Source organism: Coptis chinensis, chromosome 7 (genome assembly GCF_015680905.1).
Source record: "Coptis chinensis isolate HL-2020 chromosome 7, ASM1568090v1, whole genome shotgun sequence".
NCBI classification, from domain to species: domain Eukaryota; kingdom Viridiplantae; phylum Streptophyta; class Magnoliopsida; order Ranunculales; family Ranunculaceae; genus Coptis; species Coptis chinensis.
Window position 1 is genome coordinate 3,519,108 of NC_141462.1, and position 18,445 is coordinate 3,537,552.

At 35.9% G+C, this 18,445-nt stretch overlaps 2 protein-coding genes and 1 pseudogene across 3 annotated transcripts; 1 reads left to right on the forward strand and 2 right to left on the reverse strand.

The window, feature by feature from the left end:
• Positions 1–1,254: 1,254 nt before the first annotated feature.
• Positions 1,255–5,938, reverse strand: LOC147485282 (uncharacterized). Its single transcript, XM_086570567.1, has 13 exons — positions 5,689–5,938; positions 5,319–5,423; positions 5,082–5,225; positions 4,875–4,991; positions 4,593–4,660; positions 4,293–4,395; positions 4,083–4,209; positions 3,568–3,650; positions 3,257–3,473; positions 2,854–2,981; positions 2,633–2,707; positions 1,884–2,004; positions 1,255–1,504 (listed from the first exon to the last, which is right to left on the reverse strand). Exons 1-13 carry the CDS (start codon positions 5,836–5,838, stop codon positions 1,401–1,403), a joined length of 1,542 nt encoding a protein of 513 aa, XP_086426693.1. The 5' UTR covers positions 5,839–5,938; the 3' UTR covers positions 1,255–1,400.
• Positions 5,939–10,422: 4,484 nt separating this feature from the next.
• LOC147485283 (receptor protein kinase-like protein ZAR1) lies at positions 10,423–13,711 on the forward strand (annotated as a pseudogene). The gene is made up of 2 exons (XR_015203288.1): positions 10,423–11,822; positions 12,728–13,711. The product of XR_015203288.1 is annotated as a receptor protein kinase-like protein ZAR1 (transcript).
• Positions 13,712–15,022: 1,311 nt separating this feature from the next.
• Positions 15,023–17,468, reverse strand: LOC147485284 (uncharacterized). Its single transcript, XM_086575254.1, has 6 exons — positions 17,116–17,468; positions 16,216–16,284; positions 15,993–16,051; positions 15,754–15,814; positions 15,610–15,663; positions 15,023–15,387 (listed from the first exon to the last, which is right to left on the reverse strand). The coding sequence occupies exons 1-6, from the start codon at positions 17,431–17,433 to the stop codon at positions 15,103–15,105; spliced, it is 846 nt and encodes a 281-aa protein (XP_086431380.1). The 5' UTR covers positions 17,434–17,468; the 3' UTR covers positions 15,023–15,102.
• Positions 17,469–18,445: the final 977 nt, after the last annotated feature.

Below are 18,445 nucleotides of genomic sequence, written 5' to 3' on the forward strand. Positions count from 1 at the left end.
AAATAAAATTGGAATTAAATTTTAAACAAACAGTCCAATTTAGTTGACGACCAAGCTCAAATAGTCAAATGCATGTACTTACAATGCTTAGGGTGTATTTGTTAAATTTTAACTCATGGAAATGAAAGGAAATAAAATGGGTGGTCCACTATGGAATGGAATGGAAAGGAAATAATTTTAAATGGTATGTGTTTGGTAAAGGGAAAAAGAAAGTAAAAACTGGAGAAAGGAATAATCATGTTTGTTTGCAAAGGAATAATTGTATTGTTGGGTCATGGGTGTATTAGTAGTAAGGGCATCTCCAATGGGGGGTGTAAAATTACACTTCCACCTAGGCTCCACGTAGGTGCCATTAAGATTTTACACATCTAATTGTATAGTATTGTATAACTCATAAATATCCACACTTTATACTCTCCAATGGAAGAGTGTAAAAAAAAATAGATTTTAAACTCGAACGTCACTCCAAGTGACGTCCCTCTTTAATTTAAACTGGGACGTCACTCCGAGTTAAAAAATAAAGCTTCAAATGTGTGTTGAAGTGACGTCCGAGTTTTTAAGTTAAACAGACGTTATTTTAAGTGACGTCCGGACTTTTTATTAACTAATAGCGAGAGGGGGAATTCCCCACTCTCTCTATTAGCTAATACACTATTACCTACGGTTTAGCACCCCCATTGGAGAGAGTTTTTTGATATTTGAAGTGTAAAATTTCCACTCTATACAGTTTACACCCCCCATTGGAGATGCCCTAAGTCTCTATCTATCTATTTCCTTTCCTTTCCTTTCCACAAAATTGAACACAAAATCTTTTCCATTTGTTTCTATATGGAAAACCTATTTCCTTTCCATGGGTAAACAAACGCCTTAAAAACTATGGAAAAGGTGAACCACTCTTATTTTCCTTTCCTTTCCATAGTGTTTCCATCCTAACAAACACACCCTTACTCTAAATATGATTCCACGTTTTAGATTGGGAAATCTCTAAATAATCAATTAGTATATTGCATAGCAGTGGGGCGTGAGCGGAGAATCAGAAAATTGGAGATGAAGGGTTGGAGATGGAGAATTAGAGAGAAAGAGAGAGTGGAGAGAAAGAGGGAGAGGGAGATAAGAAAAATGAGGACAGACATACAAAACCAACCAAATCACATTTTGGCCACATACCCCCTCGGCCTCGGCCTAGAACGTTCCCTACTTGATTAATATAACTTCATTAGTTTGTAATCCGGTATACTTCATTTACAACGCAGATTTTACATCAAAATAAGGATTGCATTTGATCAAATGTGAATGTGGTTAACAAATTTACATAAAAGTGATCCCAGTCAACCACCTACGATACAGTAGAGAAAAACTTGCCACCTGTCAGTGATGGTGAAACTACCTGAAAGCCAATGTTAAGATGCTGCAAATGCTAGTTTCTGAAAGACCTCTCCTCTGTGTTGAAAGTTTCTGAATTCATCAAAGCTCGCACAACCTGGACTTAGTACGATTGCGTCCCCTACAGTAATGACAAAATTTGTGATGAGATTGAGATATTGACTTACATGATAAATAAATATGTTAAGACTCAAAATTTGAGACTAGAATGCATTTTAAAGAACTACAACAAGACGGTTTTTAAAGCAAAACTCTTCTACATGGTCTATATATGAAGGTAAGGTCAGAGACAGAACCCTAATGCTCTTAGTCCAGATTGGGCTGACTGGGCAAGTAACTACAAATTGAGTCAGAACACAGTCTACCAGAAATGTAACAATATTCACACAGCCAATTAGACCTGGTTACCTAGATCTTTGCTACTGCCTGCACCATGATTAACATTGAAGGTAGATATAAATAAACTATATAACTAAATATTGGCATGTGATGACAACAACCAGATCTTGCTATGCTCCTTGCGCAGTTCACTGCATCCTCCATGGTTGTCGCTCTATAACAAGGAATGCCAAGACCAGCAGCTTGCAGTGTCTTCTGAATCATCGTTCCTGAAGATCCAAACTTTGGACATCCACAAATAATATTAGCTCGTATAATCAGGCTTTCTCTTAAACGGACACGGATATGTCTGTGGGGCAACTTATATAGTGTCTTGAACAGCTTTTTAATTTACACTTATTAAGTTGTTCGTGGGTAGCTTATATACGACACTATATACGCTGTGCAAGACACTATATAAGCTGCTTAAGACACTATATAACATGTCCGTTAACAGACAGTCTGCTTAAGAGAAAGCCTGCCTGTATAATTATCTTAGATACAGTTTATGCAAGCATGTAATCTGATAAGTATGAAGACTATAACAAAGCTTAATGTTCTTGAGCATAGAGTTATCTCCTAGGAGCAAGAGTGATTGTGTTGGGGCGAAATCTAAATGGTATAATTATAACCCATGAAAGCAATGAATCAAGGAAATGGTAGTTGTTACAAGGTTTATTTAGACAAAGGCTATGACCTTCATTATATTTTCCTCCCTACGGGCTTCGGCAATGAAGCACACATAAAAGATTATCTAAAGAGCATCTGAGATTGGCCACATTGAGATTTTCGGGATTCATCCGAGAATGCCATGTGCATCCTGATATTCAAAAGAAAACTATATGTTGTAATATAAGGGAAGGATACTTACTGTAATGACGCATATATGGTACTCTAGTTGTTCTACTAGTTGTTCAAAACCAGTGGATCCTTCCGCATTTAGAACCTGAAAAAGTAAGAAGATTTGACTCATCAGAATGCGTATGATTCACATAGTTTAAAAATGATTAATAAACAATGATATGCCAACCCTGTTTGAAATACACATATTTATGAACATCGCCACGAGATCTCTAATTGAGAATCAATAACCTTTGCAAGGCCTCCAAGTAGAACCACCGACTTCTGATCTTTAAGACCCATAATTCCAGTATACGTTGCTTCAACATTTGTCGCCTTGCTGTCATCCACCCATATCACACCACGCTCATCTCTACGTACTGCATCAGTAACTCTAAAATTCTCAGAATATGGGACCCAAGAAGGGAAACATAATACATAAAATGTGAATATAAGAACAGTTTCACAGAGTGTCTTTATTGTACGTACATTAAAAAGAAGATCACAACACATTCAGTGAGGGTATTATTAATATTAAAAAAAAAATGCTTTCCCAGTCCCTACCATGGGAACAATTCTAAGAAAGGTTTATCTATTTCCACTTGAAAAACTTAAGTTCAATTTATCCAAATAAAAAAATACACAGTCCACTCACCAATTTGCATTCGATGAGGTGGGGGGCTCAGTAACTCCACTGTTGAACCAATGGAATCTGTATCAGTTCCGATATCCAAACCAAGAACAGAAAAGGCAGCCACCGCAGCATTATGGTAGTTTTGGCTTCCCATTGACTTCAATGCTCCCAATTGCAGCTTAGAAACAACTCCAGTGGAGGGACATCTAAATTCAGCAATCCTTGTCTCCATATCCATCTTCAAAGCACAAGTCATTACCATCAGCCACGTAAACAAAACCAAAATAAGTGAAAGCCAAATACTTGTAAAAGGAAGAAAAGAATTCATATACCTTGATACCTGGAAAGCCTCCTATCCAAGCAACATTACATGTGTCCACATAATCTTTAAATGCTTCATTCAAATGTTGATTTCCTGAAAACTCCCACATATCATTCTTTCTGAAACTTGGAAACAGTTATTGAGAGAAATAAGTATACCTAAAACAAGTTCCATCAAAAAGTCTTTTGTTGAAGCTTCAAAGATTCAGTTCTTATAACTCTTTCTGTATAACAAGCTATCATACTTTTCTGTTTTTGTTTGAGTCTCTCTACTAATATGGAAAATGACATACGCAAACAACTATGTCCCTAGTTACTTCTAAATGGGCTGTGCAATGCCTAAGGCTGCTACGTGTGCCTTCTCATTATTGTTTAATATCTAGTCTGATGAAGTTAAAACTAGGATGGGAAACCGCACCTTTCAGGCCTAAAAGATATAAGCAGTGGCACATCGATTACATTCAAAACAGATTCCTTCTCAACAATAATAAAATGAAATGCATATAATCTACTTGGTCAAGCATACCAATTGGAAGAATTGCAAGCTTGCTGTAATTCATGTGAGAAAATACACGACACTTAGCTGCCGCATAGTTCATCATTGTCTCGTGCCTTTCTAGATGATCTGGAGTGAGGTTCAAAACCACAGCAACCTGAACACTTTTCATAGAATAACTAGAAAGAAGAACATTGATGAAGCTCAGGGTATAAAGCTAAAACATCTTGTTCCACTCACAGATGGGTAGAAGTACTTGTTCGGCATCTCCATCTGATAGCTGCTAACCTCGACAACTGCAACCTGGAAATAGACCATCAGCATAATAGTAATAGTTAAAAGGATAAGGGGAAAAGAGGGAACAGCAACAAATAAGAACACTTTAAGACGCTACATGCAAGGAACTACTTATTAATTAAAATGCCACGGAAAAAATAGTCTTAAAGCTACAAGGTCAAAGCAAAGACATGACTAGCCGATATAACGAATCAAACTTGCCTCGAACTTGCGGTTTAGGGGAGGTGGTGCCAAGCACTGAATGGCAGCCTCTGATAGGGTTTCCCAAGGTTCCCTCCTACAAATGCTTCAACACCCAACTGACGCAGAATCTGCTTCGTAAAGTTTGAAAAATGAAAAGAAAAGATTCAACCGTTATGTTAAGTAAATGGCTCAAATTGGCAGATACATTCCATTTTCAATTTTTTCTAATAATGACAAGATGATATTCTATTGTATAGAAATAGGAGGCTTAACCACTTTTTTGCTCTGAATCGCTACCAAAGCATGAACATTTGATGAACAATAATCAGGTCAAATGAAAACCTGTCCAGCAAAAGTGGTAACAGTAGATTTTCCATTGGTTCCTGTCACTGCTAAAATCTTCATGGATTTTGGAAGAACTTCAGCCGCGAAGTCCAACTCAGACATCACTCTTTGTCCCTGTGTTTCAACAAGAAACATGAGACAGAAACTTATCAAAAACTATCAATTTACATGGTAGAAATAAGTAATTATATAGCTTGAGCTTACAGACTGCAGTAACAAGGATAGACCGTAATTCTGAATGGGGACTCCCGGGGAAACCACCACCCTATCTGCATTCTCAAGGACTTCTCTTTCACAATGTCCCAGAATCGTTTTTAAATAACCATGCTTCTCAAATGTAGAATCATGCTGCAATAATGTATCAAATACTCAATTCCAACATGAACTATATAACACGCAAAAAGACACGCTAAATAAATCTAGAAAAGTATAGTATAGTACTTCCAAGGGTATTAAGTTCTCGTTCTTGTCAACTGCGATAACTGAAGCACCTCGAGTGAGAGCAAGCTTCGCAGCACTACGCCCAGATACGCCCAGGCCTACAACCTGTGTCACAAAACATTGATACGGACCCTATCTGACAAATGCATTTCAACAATGCCAAATTCTATTTTATGTGCAAAAAGCATAACATTTCCTAACAATAAAAAGGAAAAACTGATTTTCGACTATGGCCCAATAAAAAGGAAAATAAATATCAGTATATAATTACTCCATATCAATTTATTATTGAGCAAAATTAAATCCAAGCACAGAAAAAACGAAATGCATAATGTGAAGTGTGTGACCGAGTAAGAAAAGATATACTTACAACAACTGTTTGGCCTTTAAGATCTTGCTTAGAAGAACAAGTAATGACTCTACGATGCCCAAAGCGAGACACAATGTGTGAAGCTGCAGGAGAAAGTGAAGTTGATTTTAGAGCTGGGGCTTCGTGTAATTGGGCTGGTTGTAAGTTCATCTTCGTGTAACTGAGTTTTTAGCAGAAAACGAAACTTTTGTAGAGTGGGGTAGTGGACTGTGGAATAGCAAGTTGGCAACTGTCCAGTATGCAGTCATTATTTCATTCAAGAAATGAGGCTCAGCTCCCTCATTCAGAACACGTTACACTAATCCACCCTCAAATCGCTAATACCCACTAAACCTCCCTCTTTTTAAGCGGTTTATACTTAACCTCCCTGTTTTAGTAAAAGTAATAAAATCTCGGTCTAATTTTAATATCCTCACCAAAATTGTTTCCTGTTCTACCCTTTCACTGAAATAAAGATTTAAGATTTACGAACCACCGAGGATTACAAAAAAAAAAAAAAAAACACCGAAACAGTGATGTTCTTGTTTCACCATTGAAGAAATAAGTTTCCACTTTCAGATTTCATTGTTCAACTATTGAAGAAACAAGATTTGACATTGAAGATTTATAAAATGGTTATTCTTACATATGAGAGATTGAAAAAAGTTGTATATATTTTCATCTCGATCGTCTTCAAATTTGTGTTGGATGCTTTCTCAATTTGATTACGAACTCTATTCAATTAATGCTTCTTTAAGTATTTTATAGTTTTATGCAATTATACATCTTGATATTGTTTTCAAATTTGGGTTTATGTATTTCTATTAGATTTGAATTTGTTATGAAAAGTAAAATTTTTAAGTAGTGATTCATCAGTTTTGGTATTATTACTATGAAAAGTTAGATTTGCATAGTGTTCATCAGATTGTTTTCTAAAATGCAAAATGAAATGGAGGGATTGTGCTTTTCCGACTAGTGTTAGATCTTGGCTAATTGTATTATCATGGATTTTAAGGGGAAATGGTGGATTTTATTCCTTTATCCATTAGACATTTCATTTTATTCGTTCTTTGAAGCATAGTGTGATAGAGGAGACGGACTCGAGCTTCAATCCTTGGCGACAAAAGTGAGTATCGTTGCTATGGCCACCGCAAGTAGAACGCCACTTGTCTATCACTACAATGGTGGACAAGATCCGTGGAAAAATTATGAAAATGATGTCTGATTAGCAAGAGTTGGGAGACCAAACAAGAAACGGAAGTAGAGCACGAGTGTTGCAAGAGGTAGGAAGAAGAACAAGAGCCATTGCTATGACCATCGCAACCCAAGAGTGGGCTCTACTCTTACAACATGCTCTGCACCGATTCAATTATTTGCTATTTGATGGCTGCTCTTATATAAAAGCAAGATGTTGATGATTTTGCATTCTTTGATGTTGCTTGTTTATAAAAAACGAGATGTCAATGAACTTGCTTTCTTTTTTCTGATGCTGTTGGATTTTATAGTTTGACATTAGATTTTATATGTTATGATTTTTAGTTGGAGATTTTTAAAATAGCTAGTTAAAAGCGGTTTTGTATTAGTGTGTAAAGATACTTTTACATAGTAATTTTTGGGACTGAAATTAGCCTGACACCTAACATAATATACGTAAATGTATTTTTACATAGTCATTATATATGTAAATCTATATTTACATAGTAACTTGACCTATGAAAACTTAAATTTACATAGTAATTTTTTTAAACTGGATTACTCCCATTGCGAAACTATGTAAATGTATTTTTACATAGTCAATATATATAAATCAAACATTAGTTAAATTTACATAGCATCAACTAGTAGATGTTTAAGCTAGCTTTGCTATCCAATTTAGCGATAGAGGATGAAATGGTGATCGGTTGTTTGGAGATTATGTGTTTGCGACGACAATAAATAGCTTCTTAATAACTACCATAATGAAGTATGTTATTATGACAAAAAGTGATTTTTCAAGTAATCTTGGATTCACAAATATAGATAATTATATTGGTGCTTAACCTGATAGAGAAAGGGACTCTGTACACATAATATTTCCAGAAAAGCTATAAACATTTCATCCATCATAATAAAATGTTTTGGCAAAGTAATTATACAAAAAGTATAATCCAAAAAGAAAGACTGAATATGCATAACATGAATACTAAACAACTCCAACACATTAACAGTAAGTACATCATAATCGAATACTCCCATGTTAGAATGGTTCCAATATTTTACCACAAATAAACACAACGTAATCAACTAGAAATACGGAAAAATCAGCTCTTCATTTCTTGCATTCTTCTTTTGGATCCCATTTTTCTTGTTGGCTTGATACAATCTCATATGTCCAACCCTCAATTGTCTCAAGTCTTCTTCGTTATATCTTGCATAGCTTTTCCACATATTATATCATTCACGAACATAATGATGAATAATCTACAATCTGAAATGCCAAAAATGCCAAAAAGAAGTTTCAAATAAGAGATAAAGAGATTAAAAGACATTTAAGTTCGAAGTGAAGTTTCTACGATGCTCCTTGTTGTGGGCATGCTCCAACTTTGATATCTTTCATCAAATCCACATCGGCAACCTTAGCTCCTGACGCCTACATCTAATAGATTCCACCACCCTCTCTGCTGCATTCAATTGAACAAAAAATGTAAATGTATAAGAATGCGAGTAACCACTGACTACATTTTCGTTTTGTGAATTTAGTTTGCAAAAATAAGAATATTCAACTTCAAGACTAAAACTACTATGCAAATATAAGAATCGCGAGAACCGCATTCACATTCAACTTCAAGACTAAAACTACTACGCAAATATAAGAATCTTGTTTTGTGAATTTAAATTAGTTTGTAAATATAAGAATGCGACTAATCACGGACTACCCATTCAACCGAACTACTACACAAACATAAAAATGCATAATGAAATTGCAAAACTATGAAAACTAGAAAATACATAGTAAAATCACTAAACAAACGTAAATTTGTATTTACAAGCATATGAAAATTTATTTTTTTCATACAAATTTATAGAAATATGATTAAAGGTTGAAGATTCTCACGGTTTGGTTTGTTCAGCGAAGTTTTTTGGAGCATCATCTTCTCAATTTCATCTCCATCTCTTCTAAAACTTGAAAGTTTGATTATTTTATTTATTTTTTCAAAAGATTGTAGAGTTCTTCATTTTCTCTTTTGTTGCTTTCATAGTTTTTGTTGGTGATTCAACCATTTTTTTCTTTTGTTTTGCCATCTTAACTATGTGAATTTAGATTTGTAGAAGAAATTTTAGATCTAAAAAGCTAAAGAGAAAGAAGAGAAAATATAGAAAGATTCACAGTTCACTTGCATTAGTAAGTAGGGGGTATTTTTGTCTTATTATTTAAAAAAAAACAGGGAGGTTTTGTGAGTGGTTAGGATTTGAGGGGGTTTTAATGTACCGGTTTTTTAAGCAAGGAGATTAAACGCAATCTCTGTTATTTCATGTCGAAAGTTTGAAATATTTGTGATAAGTTTGGCATGCAATAATCATCACGAAAAGCATACTGAAATTTGTGTTTAGGTTTTGATTTTTTAAATGACGAATTATGGAGGAGAGATTGAAGATTGGCAATTCGTCTACGCAAAATATATGTTAGAACACTAACATATTGTTCATATGATCCTAACAACAGTTTAATAAATTTTCCGTTGCCAGTACAAATCCATCTAATCATGAGTTAATATAAATTATGAAAAATAATGACTGAATTTGTCCATACAAGTCACTATTATTAGTGAGAAAAATATATATTTAATTCGACCCGAAGTTGTTACATAACAATAGTAATTCTGCACTATAGTAAACTGAATTGTAGCCCCAAAAAAACTGAGTTGGAAGTTGTCTTTTAACTCTTTTTTGTGTTCTTCTCTAGCATATTGAATGAGGATATTCTTGAAAATTTGAAATGAATCTATTAAGAGCTGCAATTCTCCCTTTTTATTAGTTTATGAAATTGCTTTCTGGTTGTGATGAATACATTTGTTGGATTGGCCTCAATTCCTCTTTTTGTAAACTAAGAAGGTTTCATGATATTACCCCAAAGCATTTTGATGGATTAAGTTTTATAGGCCAACAATAATCACTCCATTTTGTCAAAATATTCCCTCATTAAATTAAAACCCTTACCTGATTAAATGTTCAACCTATGTTTTCACTTACTTCACAACCTCAGCCACACTTTATCTCCAACAAGAAAATACATATAACTATATGAGGAGTGTTGTTCTAATAACTTAACATTTTCAATTCCCTCCAATATTTCATCAATATATGTTTTTTTTCGCTTATTCTAATAATTTACTTAAAGTAAGATTTCTAACTATTGAAGTTGTTTCTCAGTATTAAATAGAACTACAAGATCAAATTTTCATACAAGTGTTATGTCTAATTCTCATACAGTTTCCATGATGAGCATACAAATGATATTTATTTTGAGTTATTAAAACGCACACAAAACCCGATATATAAAGGATATTTACTGGCACAACTGGATCCAAAATTTCAAATTTCAAAGTAATAAACACGTTACCTACCCCACGTGACCCACGTCCCAATCCATCCCAAACAACATGAGTACAAAATTTAACTGTACATCTGAAAATCTAAGTTGCGGACCCCACTCATTTTCAAACTGTCTTCGCTCACTTCATCACTCTTCACTCCACTCAAGGCTTCAAACTTCAAACTTCAAACTCCATCACTTCTTCTTCTTCTTCTCTGCAACTTCACATTGCAAACCTTATCAGTTTTCACTACATTCCTCAAAAAATGCATTCTTTTCAACTTGGGCACTCCTCATTTCTCATTCTCCTTCCATTATTTCTCTTCATTTCCTTTGTGGCTTCACTTAACTCAGATGGTTTAACACTACTAGCATTAAAATCAGCTATATCAAAAGACCCAGCTCATTATCTAGACACATGGTTTGAATCAGATACAACACCATGTAAATGGGTTGGTATCAAATGTAACAATCATAATAAACAAGTAACTCATTTACTTCTCTCTAACAAGAGTTTTAATGGTTACATTCCTTCTGAACTCAGTTTACTTACTTCACTTACTCACATTTCTCTTTCTTTTAATAATTTCACTAAACCCATTCCTTCTTCACTTTTCAATCTCACTTCACTTGTTTCTCTTGATCTTTCTCATAACTCATTCACTGCTTCAATTCCAAATGAGTTCCAATCACTTCAAGATTTAACCTTTCTTGATTTATCCTCAAATCTTTTCAATGGCTCTCTTCCAAATACTCTTTCTCAGCTTTCTAACTTATCTGGAACTTTAAATCTTTCAAATAACCATTTTTCCGGTGAAATTCCGGTCAATTTCGGGAAAGTTCCGGTTACTGTGATGTTAGATTTGAGGCATAATAATCTTTCTGGTAAAATTCCACAAATTGGGTCTTTACTCAATCAAGGTCCAACTGCATTTGCTGGGAATCCTAATTTATGTGGATTTCCTACACGGGTTTTATGTTCTGATACTGAAAACCCTAAAGTTGCAGTATACCCTAATCCTAGAAACGTTAATCCTAAGCCTAATTACCCAATTGCTGTAGAGAGTGGTTTAGAGAGTGGGAAAACATCACGGAATTTCGTAACGGTTCCGATAATATCGGGAATTTCGTTTATAGTAGGAGCAGTTTCGATTTCGGTTTGGGTGTTTAGGAAAAAGTGGAGTTCAGACGAGGGTAAATTAGGAAAAGAGAAAGTTGTGAAGAATGATATTGAGGAAGAGCAAGATGGGAAGTTTGTGGTGATGGATGAAGGGTTTGTGTTAGAATTGGAGGATTTGTTGAGGGCATCTGCATATGTTGTAGGAAAGAGTAGGAGTGGAATTGTGTATAAGGTGGTGGTAGGAAGAGGATCATGTGGAATGAGGGAGTGTTGTAGCTGTTAGGCGACTTAGTGAAGGGGGTAGTTTTTTGCGGTTGAAGGAGTTTGAATTGGAAATGGAGACGATTGCGAGTGTTGATCATCCAAATATTGTGAGGTTAAGAGCTTATTATTATGCTAGCGATGAGAAGCTTGTGGTTTCTGATTTCATTACTAATGGCAGCTTGTACACTGCTTTGCATGGTAATTTTCTTGTGCTTATTGTTGAATCAAATGCTGGATTGCATGAAATTATTTGAGCTAATTGAAGCATTTTGAATCCTATAAATGCACACTAAATTTCACTATGTTATTATGTTTAGGTCCTATTGCTTAAAAATGTGCGAATAGACGTTTGGGTATGCCTTGTACTGTTTGGATAGACTGAAAAATTTAGTGCGTTTATCACCCATCACCCAAACCTCTGCCCACATGCATTTGTTTGCTCGGAGTAATGGGTACGGAGTGTGCATGTGATTTGCAATATGTGAATGCATAAATGCTAGCAAAAGTTATTTAAATCAGCACGATGGAATGATGTAGAAATAGCATGATGGAGTGAAGGGTCGCAATTTAGTTGGAATGTTGGATTTGCGGCTAGGTTGTCAATCGCTAGCGAGTTTGCAAGCGTTTGCAAATATATGAATGCCTAAACTGTATGCATATGAATATTTATTTTGCTAGTGCAAGTTCCTTAAATCAGCATGAGGCACATTTATATTGACGTAGAAATAGCCTGATGTGAGGAAGGGCCTATTTTTTTGCTTTGGTAGTATGTGTGAAATTAGTTAGATTAGCAGCTAGGTAGATGTTCTCTACAATTATTTACTGGATCGAAACCCTCTCACTAGATCGATAGGTTGTTGGAAAGTCCTTTTTATCAGTTGCACAAGTAATTATATAGTTTCTCAATGGAAATCAGAGGCTGCATTCCCGGCTTGTATAGTAACTTGAAATGATTTTTTATGCAATATAAATGCAAATAACTTGAAATCAGAGGCTGCATTAGCAAAATTCATGCATTTTACATTAACTTTTTTTATTTTTATTTTTATTTATTAATTTATTTTTTAATAGTTGATCCCCTCTGCTCATTTTGCACATTACAGGAGGGCCTTCAAATTCTTTACCGCCTTTATCGTGGGCCGTTCGGTTGAGAATTGCACAAGGCACAGCTAGAGGTCTTTTGTACATTCACGAATGCAGCCCCCGCAAATATGTCCATGGTAACATTAAGTCCTCCAAAATCCTTCTTGATGACGATCTTCAACCATTTATCTCCGGTTTTGGCCTCACTCGTCTCATCTCCTGCACCAACAAATCAACTGACTTCGCTTCCAAAAACAGAGCTCTATTCAAACTGTCTTATCTCTGGGAATTGGTTCAGATCGTCACCGCCATGTCTCAGTTATTTGGCTCCAGAGGCGACTATCTCGAAACAAACTTACTCAGAAGTGTGATGTCTACTCTTTCGGTATAGTAGTCTTGGAGCTTCTGACTGGTCGCCTACCACAAGCTGGACCAGAGAAAGACTATAAAGAGTTGGAGTGTTATGTGAGGAAGGCATTTCGAGAGGAATGTCCTCTTTCAGAGATTATAGATCCTGCACTTATGCATGAAGTTCATGCAAAGAAACAAGTTCTTGAAGTGTTCCATATTGCACTCAATTGCACAGAGATAGTACCAGAAATGCGGCCAAGGATGAAAACTGTTTGGGAGAATCTTGAGCGCGTAGGATTTCATTGAACCTTCTTGTTTAGGTTTTCTGTTTATCTTTTGTGCCTATGTTTCAGCTGATTTTGCTCAGCAGAATAGGTCCAATGCAGGAGTTCTCTTTTAGCTTTGTCAATCAATGGCTCTGGTTGTTTGATGGAGTCAAGGTAAGCAATATGAGTTCCTCAGTATTCCTGTTTCCAGATGAAAATGCAGATTGAACTCTAGCATGGTGGTTGTCTCGACCTCCAGCTTAAGCATCCAGTTCTTATCTGACAGTAAAGCTTAGAACTAGGAGATGTATTTTGTATCTTAAGATCTCAGTTTTGCATGCTTTGATGGCGGGATCAATATTAGCGAAGATCTTGGTTTTTGTAGTGTTTTAACTTGTGACATTAGAGCAATTAATGTAAGGGTTTGGTAATAAATTTTATCATGCTTGGAGGTTGAGAATAGTTTCCGATCTTCAAATGATATAACTTGAGCAATGAGCATCCCAACTGACTCTGCAAGACTGCAAGTTCTTTGGGTACAGGAGAATTTAAAATTCTTCAGCTGGTCTTTTGAATGGTACGATTGAAAGCTCTTCAGAGAGAGAGAGAGATATATAGTAAGAAGAATGTATGTTGAGGGGTACAATAAAAAGTCTTCTTACGTTTCAGGAAGATGCTTCCCAAAAGCCTCTGTCGATGGCTTTCCTGTTTGTCGGAGTTAATCTTTTCTTTGGACTTTCTATAGTTGTTGGTGTTTATTTGTGTAGGTAAATTATTTATTGGTTTACCCCACACTTGGGAAAATTAGGGTCTTCGAAAAAAAAAAAAAAAATCAACTTGGGTTGACCGTGTTTTTTTTTGTGTGTATTTGAAATTAGAATAGATGTTAGGCCAGGAGACAATGAGACATAATTTGGCGTTCCCTATCGTTGGACTTGAGAAACATCAGAAACTTCAGAGATAAATTTGACGCAGTTGATTTTGGAGGAATTAGTTGCTTTGGGAAAACTAAACCAATGGCAGTCTGAATTCTTGTATGCACCAGAAGAGAGGTGAAGAAGCAAGACGATAGTAGACTCAAATGTCTTGTTAAACTGTGGTGATGAGCTGTAGTTGGCAACGGGGAGTCTGCATTTTGAGCCATATTATCCGCCTACTGAATCCCACCACCTTGTCAGGACCATTAGTATACAAGTTGAACTTGTGCATCTGCAAGTTAACAGACCTGCATACTTTTGGGATTATGCGTGCTCTCTTCAAACACCAAAAGTCACAAATGGAGCTACTCAGAATAAGTCCAATAAATTAGAAATGGGCTGCTAAAAAGCCATATAGCACTTCTAAATATTTTTTTACAATGGGGCTATAAACTAATGGGCAGACGGTAGAAAGTGTGTTGTTCGTATCATCTAGCACTTCAAAACACAAGAGAAATTCAAGTTTTGGTTTGCCATATTTGACCTGACAAAGTAAAAATCCTATGTGGCAAGGGGTTTAGCAGCCCTCCATTGGACCTGCTCTCAATGCTATAGACTGCCCTGGACAAGATCCCTGTTTTAACTACTTAAACAACGGTAATGGTGAAGCTTACTGACAATTAGTTGGACGTTGGTCACTGTGTAGGAATGTTTGACTTTTAATTTATTTGCGTTTTCCTGGTTTCGCTCCACCTTTGTGGATTATATGAAATTCATGGACTGATACAAAAAATTCATGAAATAGATCTTGTTCCTTGCTAAACAAAATGAAGGGAAAAGAGACAAAATTTAGCTCCCAAATTAGGCAAAAATATCTTCAGTTATTAATGGTATTTGGCTATCAATACATGTCTCGGTGTCTGATGTGTATTGAAGCTGTTCATAGTTAAGTTGTCGGGAAGCTTCATACAGAGCAATGCCAACACTCACAGAGAGGTTCAAACATCTAACATAAGTTTCAACCATAGGAATCCGAAGAGCGGCACCACCAGAACCTTCTGTTTTGCAGTCTAACAAAACTTCAGGTGGTAGGCCAGAAGTTTCCGAACCAAATACAAGCCAGTCGCCTCGCCTGTAAGAGAAGTCCTGCGATGAGAAGATATTTTGTAAATTTGAAGTGTATTGGTCTGGATATTAGTTAAGAAGCTCAACCCTTATCACTCTCGAAGTTTTATTTATGAGCTGTGGTGTTGCTAGATAACAACTTAAATCTGAATAGGGTAGGTTACACCTACCTAAGTCGATATCCCGTCAACAATTATCCCACTCACAGTTCATAATACGATTGTTCAAAAGGATGATACTCACAGAATGAATTGATGCTGCTCTCTTGGTAAATGCCAGCAACCGTTTTTCGCCCTCCTGCAGTAAAAGTGATGAAATAAGAATATAAAACCTAAATATGCTATAACAAGTGCAGGCACACCAACAGAGAGGCATACAGAATCGTACCTGTTGCCTGAAGTAGTCTATGAAGTCTGACCATGAGTTGTGAATTTTGACAACAACATATCTAACTCATTTTGTCAAGTATTGCAAAGATACATAAGAATTTGTATTGCTGAATCACATAATCAAGCACAAACAACAGAACAAAAAATTGTTGTACATTTTGTCGCGTATACTTCAATTGAGAAATGCTAAGCACAAAATGCTAACTAGCATATATGGTAAGAAAATTTAGTGGATACGGCCAGTAGTCCAATCCTGCCCGCTTTAGTTTTGAATCATCCACCTTATAGCCTAAAGGCTGAAAAATGAGACACCCACTACATTAGACTTCCAAATGTGCTAGTATATACTATAAAAGACTGAATCACACTCAAGTATTACCAAGAGAGCACTCTGATCCTTCATGTCCTCAATCCAATAGAATGAAAACAAGCATCTATTTTCTGGCTAAGTAGTACCAACCTCAACAAGGTGCAGTCCAACTGATGACGCTGCACATGTTCTGGCTATGCATCCAGTGTTTCCAGGAATCTGCAATACTGGACATGTCAGTAGCAGCGAGTTAAACATTTAATTCAAGTCGGTTTCCCAGTTACTAATGTTTACGGTTCATGGGCCTAAAACAGATGCTTGTTGTTAGAAAAGGTATGCAACATCATATATCTTCTTCACTAGGATGCCTCGTTTATAAGGAACAGAATTGTGGCATATGAGTTTACTCTGAAGTTTGAACTGTGGCTAATAAGTAGAAGTAAAACTTTGTTCCAAGTACCCAGTTTTCTCAAGACATTACTACTATATTAGACTCAAGGATTTACATAAACAGAGGCATTTCTCATAACTTTCAATGACATCATTCGATTTCCACCAAAAGAAAATCCTCGCTCTATATTCTTCTCCCCACACTCAACTTGTATACTCCTGAATATTATTTGTCCAAAGAAATTTGCCCAAAATGCGAGTGGAGGCTATTGTGACTTGTGAGTGGTTAGACAGAATGCAATCCCAATTCTCATTATACACACTCAAGGAATGTACTTCTGGATGATAAGTTCACATTGTATCCGAACCGCTCACAATCGCCTATGAGCATTTTAATTAAACTCGCTGTCTGTAAAGCAATTTCGGGCATCGCTTAAAAGTAATGTGGACTATGTTTGGTCCTAAATTCCATTGCTGCAAAATCTTGTTAAATTCTAATCCTTTAAACTTTCTTGTATCAAATTAAGCCGGGTGCTTAAAGCGGCATTTAGGTTCCAATATATCTCTCACAAAAATGTGCTTATAACTATATTTATTCATAAATAATAACTCTTGAAGATTAAAAGTGCTTAATCTTAAAAGGGTAAAAAATGTACATACCTGTGGAGAAAATAAAACAACTTGAAGAAGTTTGTTATGTGAAGAAGGTCCATTAACAGCTTCACCAACTCCATGAGGCAATGAATGCACTATACCCTTTTCACTTCTACTTGAAGAGTATTGTTGTGGAGTGGGCAATGAAGTTGCAGAAGAGCAAAAAGAAAGTTTATTACAAAGATGGTAACTTTTTTGCTGCTTATTCGTTTTGTTATTGATTTGAGGTAATAGAAATGGGCAAAGTAGAGAAGCTTTGGAAGAGAGATGGTGATGGAGTGGGAAGAAGATTGAGTTCAGTGTTCTTAAACCAGTTGAGTCCATACCGAGTCAACTCACTGACTGTTGTGAAGTTGCAATTTTTTCAGGAATGCCTATATATTGTAGAATAAACCGTCGATATTTTCTGAAATTTTACTGAGAAAATAATATCGGTAAATACCTTCTGAGGTTCAAAGTTCAAACAAAATGTTTTTCTTGGAATTTTGCCTCTATGGCTGATGGCTCTATCTCTAGGGACTTTTCTAGGTTGGCAAATTAGCAAATATACCTTGGCTTGATCTTGATTAATAACTTTGAAGCCTATTCCAAGAAATCAAGAATGCGTTGTGTTTTTTTTTGAGCTAGGCTGCATATATATGTATTTCTTTTGTGGTTAGTGCTAGACTCCTAGAGTTTTTTTTTTTTTTTTTTTGATTGGCAAGCATCAGTAACTCTTTGATGCTGGCGGGGTTCGAGTTCAGGCCTCTGGTATCATCACCCAATGGTTTTATCGATTTTGCTAGTCGGCACCTGCAAATGTGTGGGCAAGCCTGTTTTTAAAGAGATCAGTAACTCAATTGTGTGTATGTGGTTCGGACCTCTGGTATCATCACTCTAAAGGTTTTACCAACTAAGCTAAAAGGCACTTACATCTTTTATTATTTATCTTGCTACTATGTGTTCAGAATAATTTAAGCTACATTGCATATGGCACCATGAAGATACCGACCATTTTGGATTCCATTTGCTGTACAAATAATTGTACTATTTATCTCCATCTAGTCGAATTTCTTAGATACTTCTCTCTTCGCCGGTTCGTACTTATTTATTAACTCTTGACAGGAGTTACAGGACTTCATAACTTCATTTCCAAGTCAAAATCATCAGCAAAGCCACAGAAACACAACATTTTCATTTTGTATGTGCTCACCATGGAAAAATATAAGAGGAACTTGACCATCTTTGCCATCATTCAATTGTTAACTAAATTCAAATGGAATCCACAACTTCACTACATTCTCTCAATCGGTATCCTCGGATTAATTACCACCGTTTTCTCTATCTTCCCATGCAA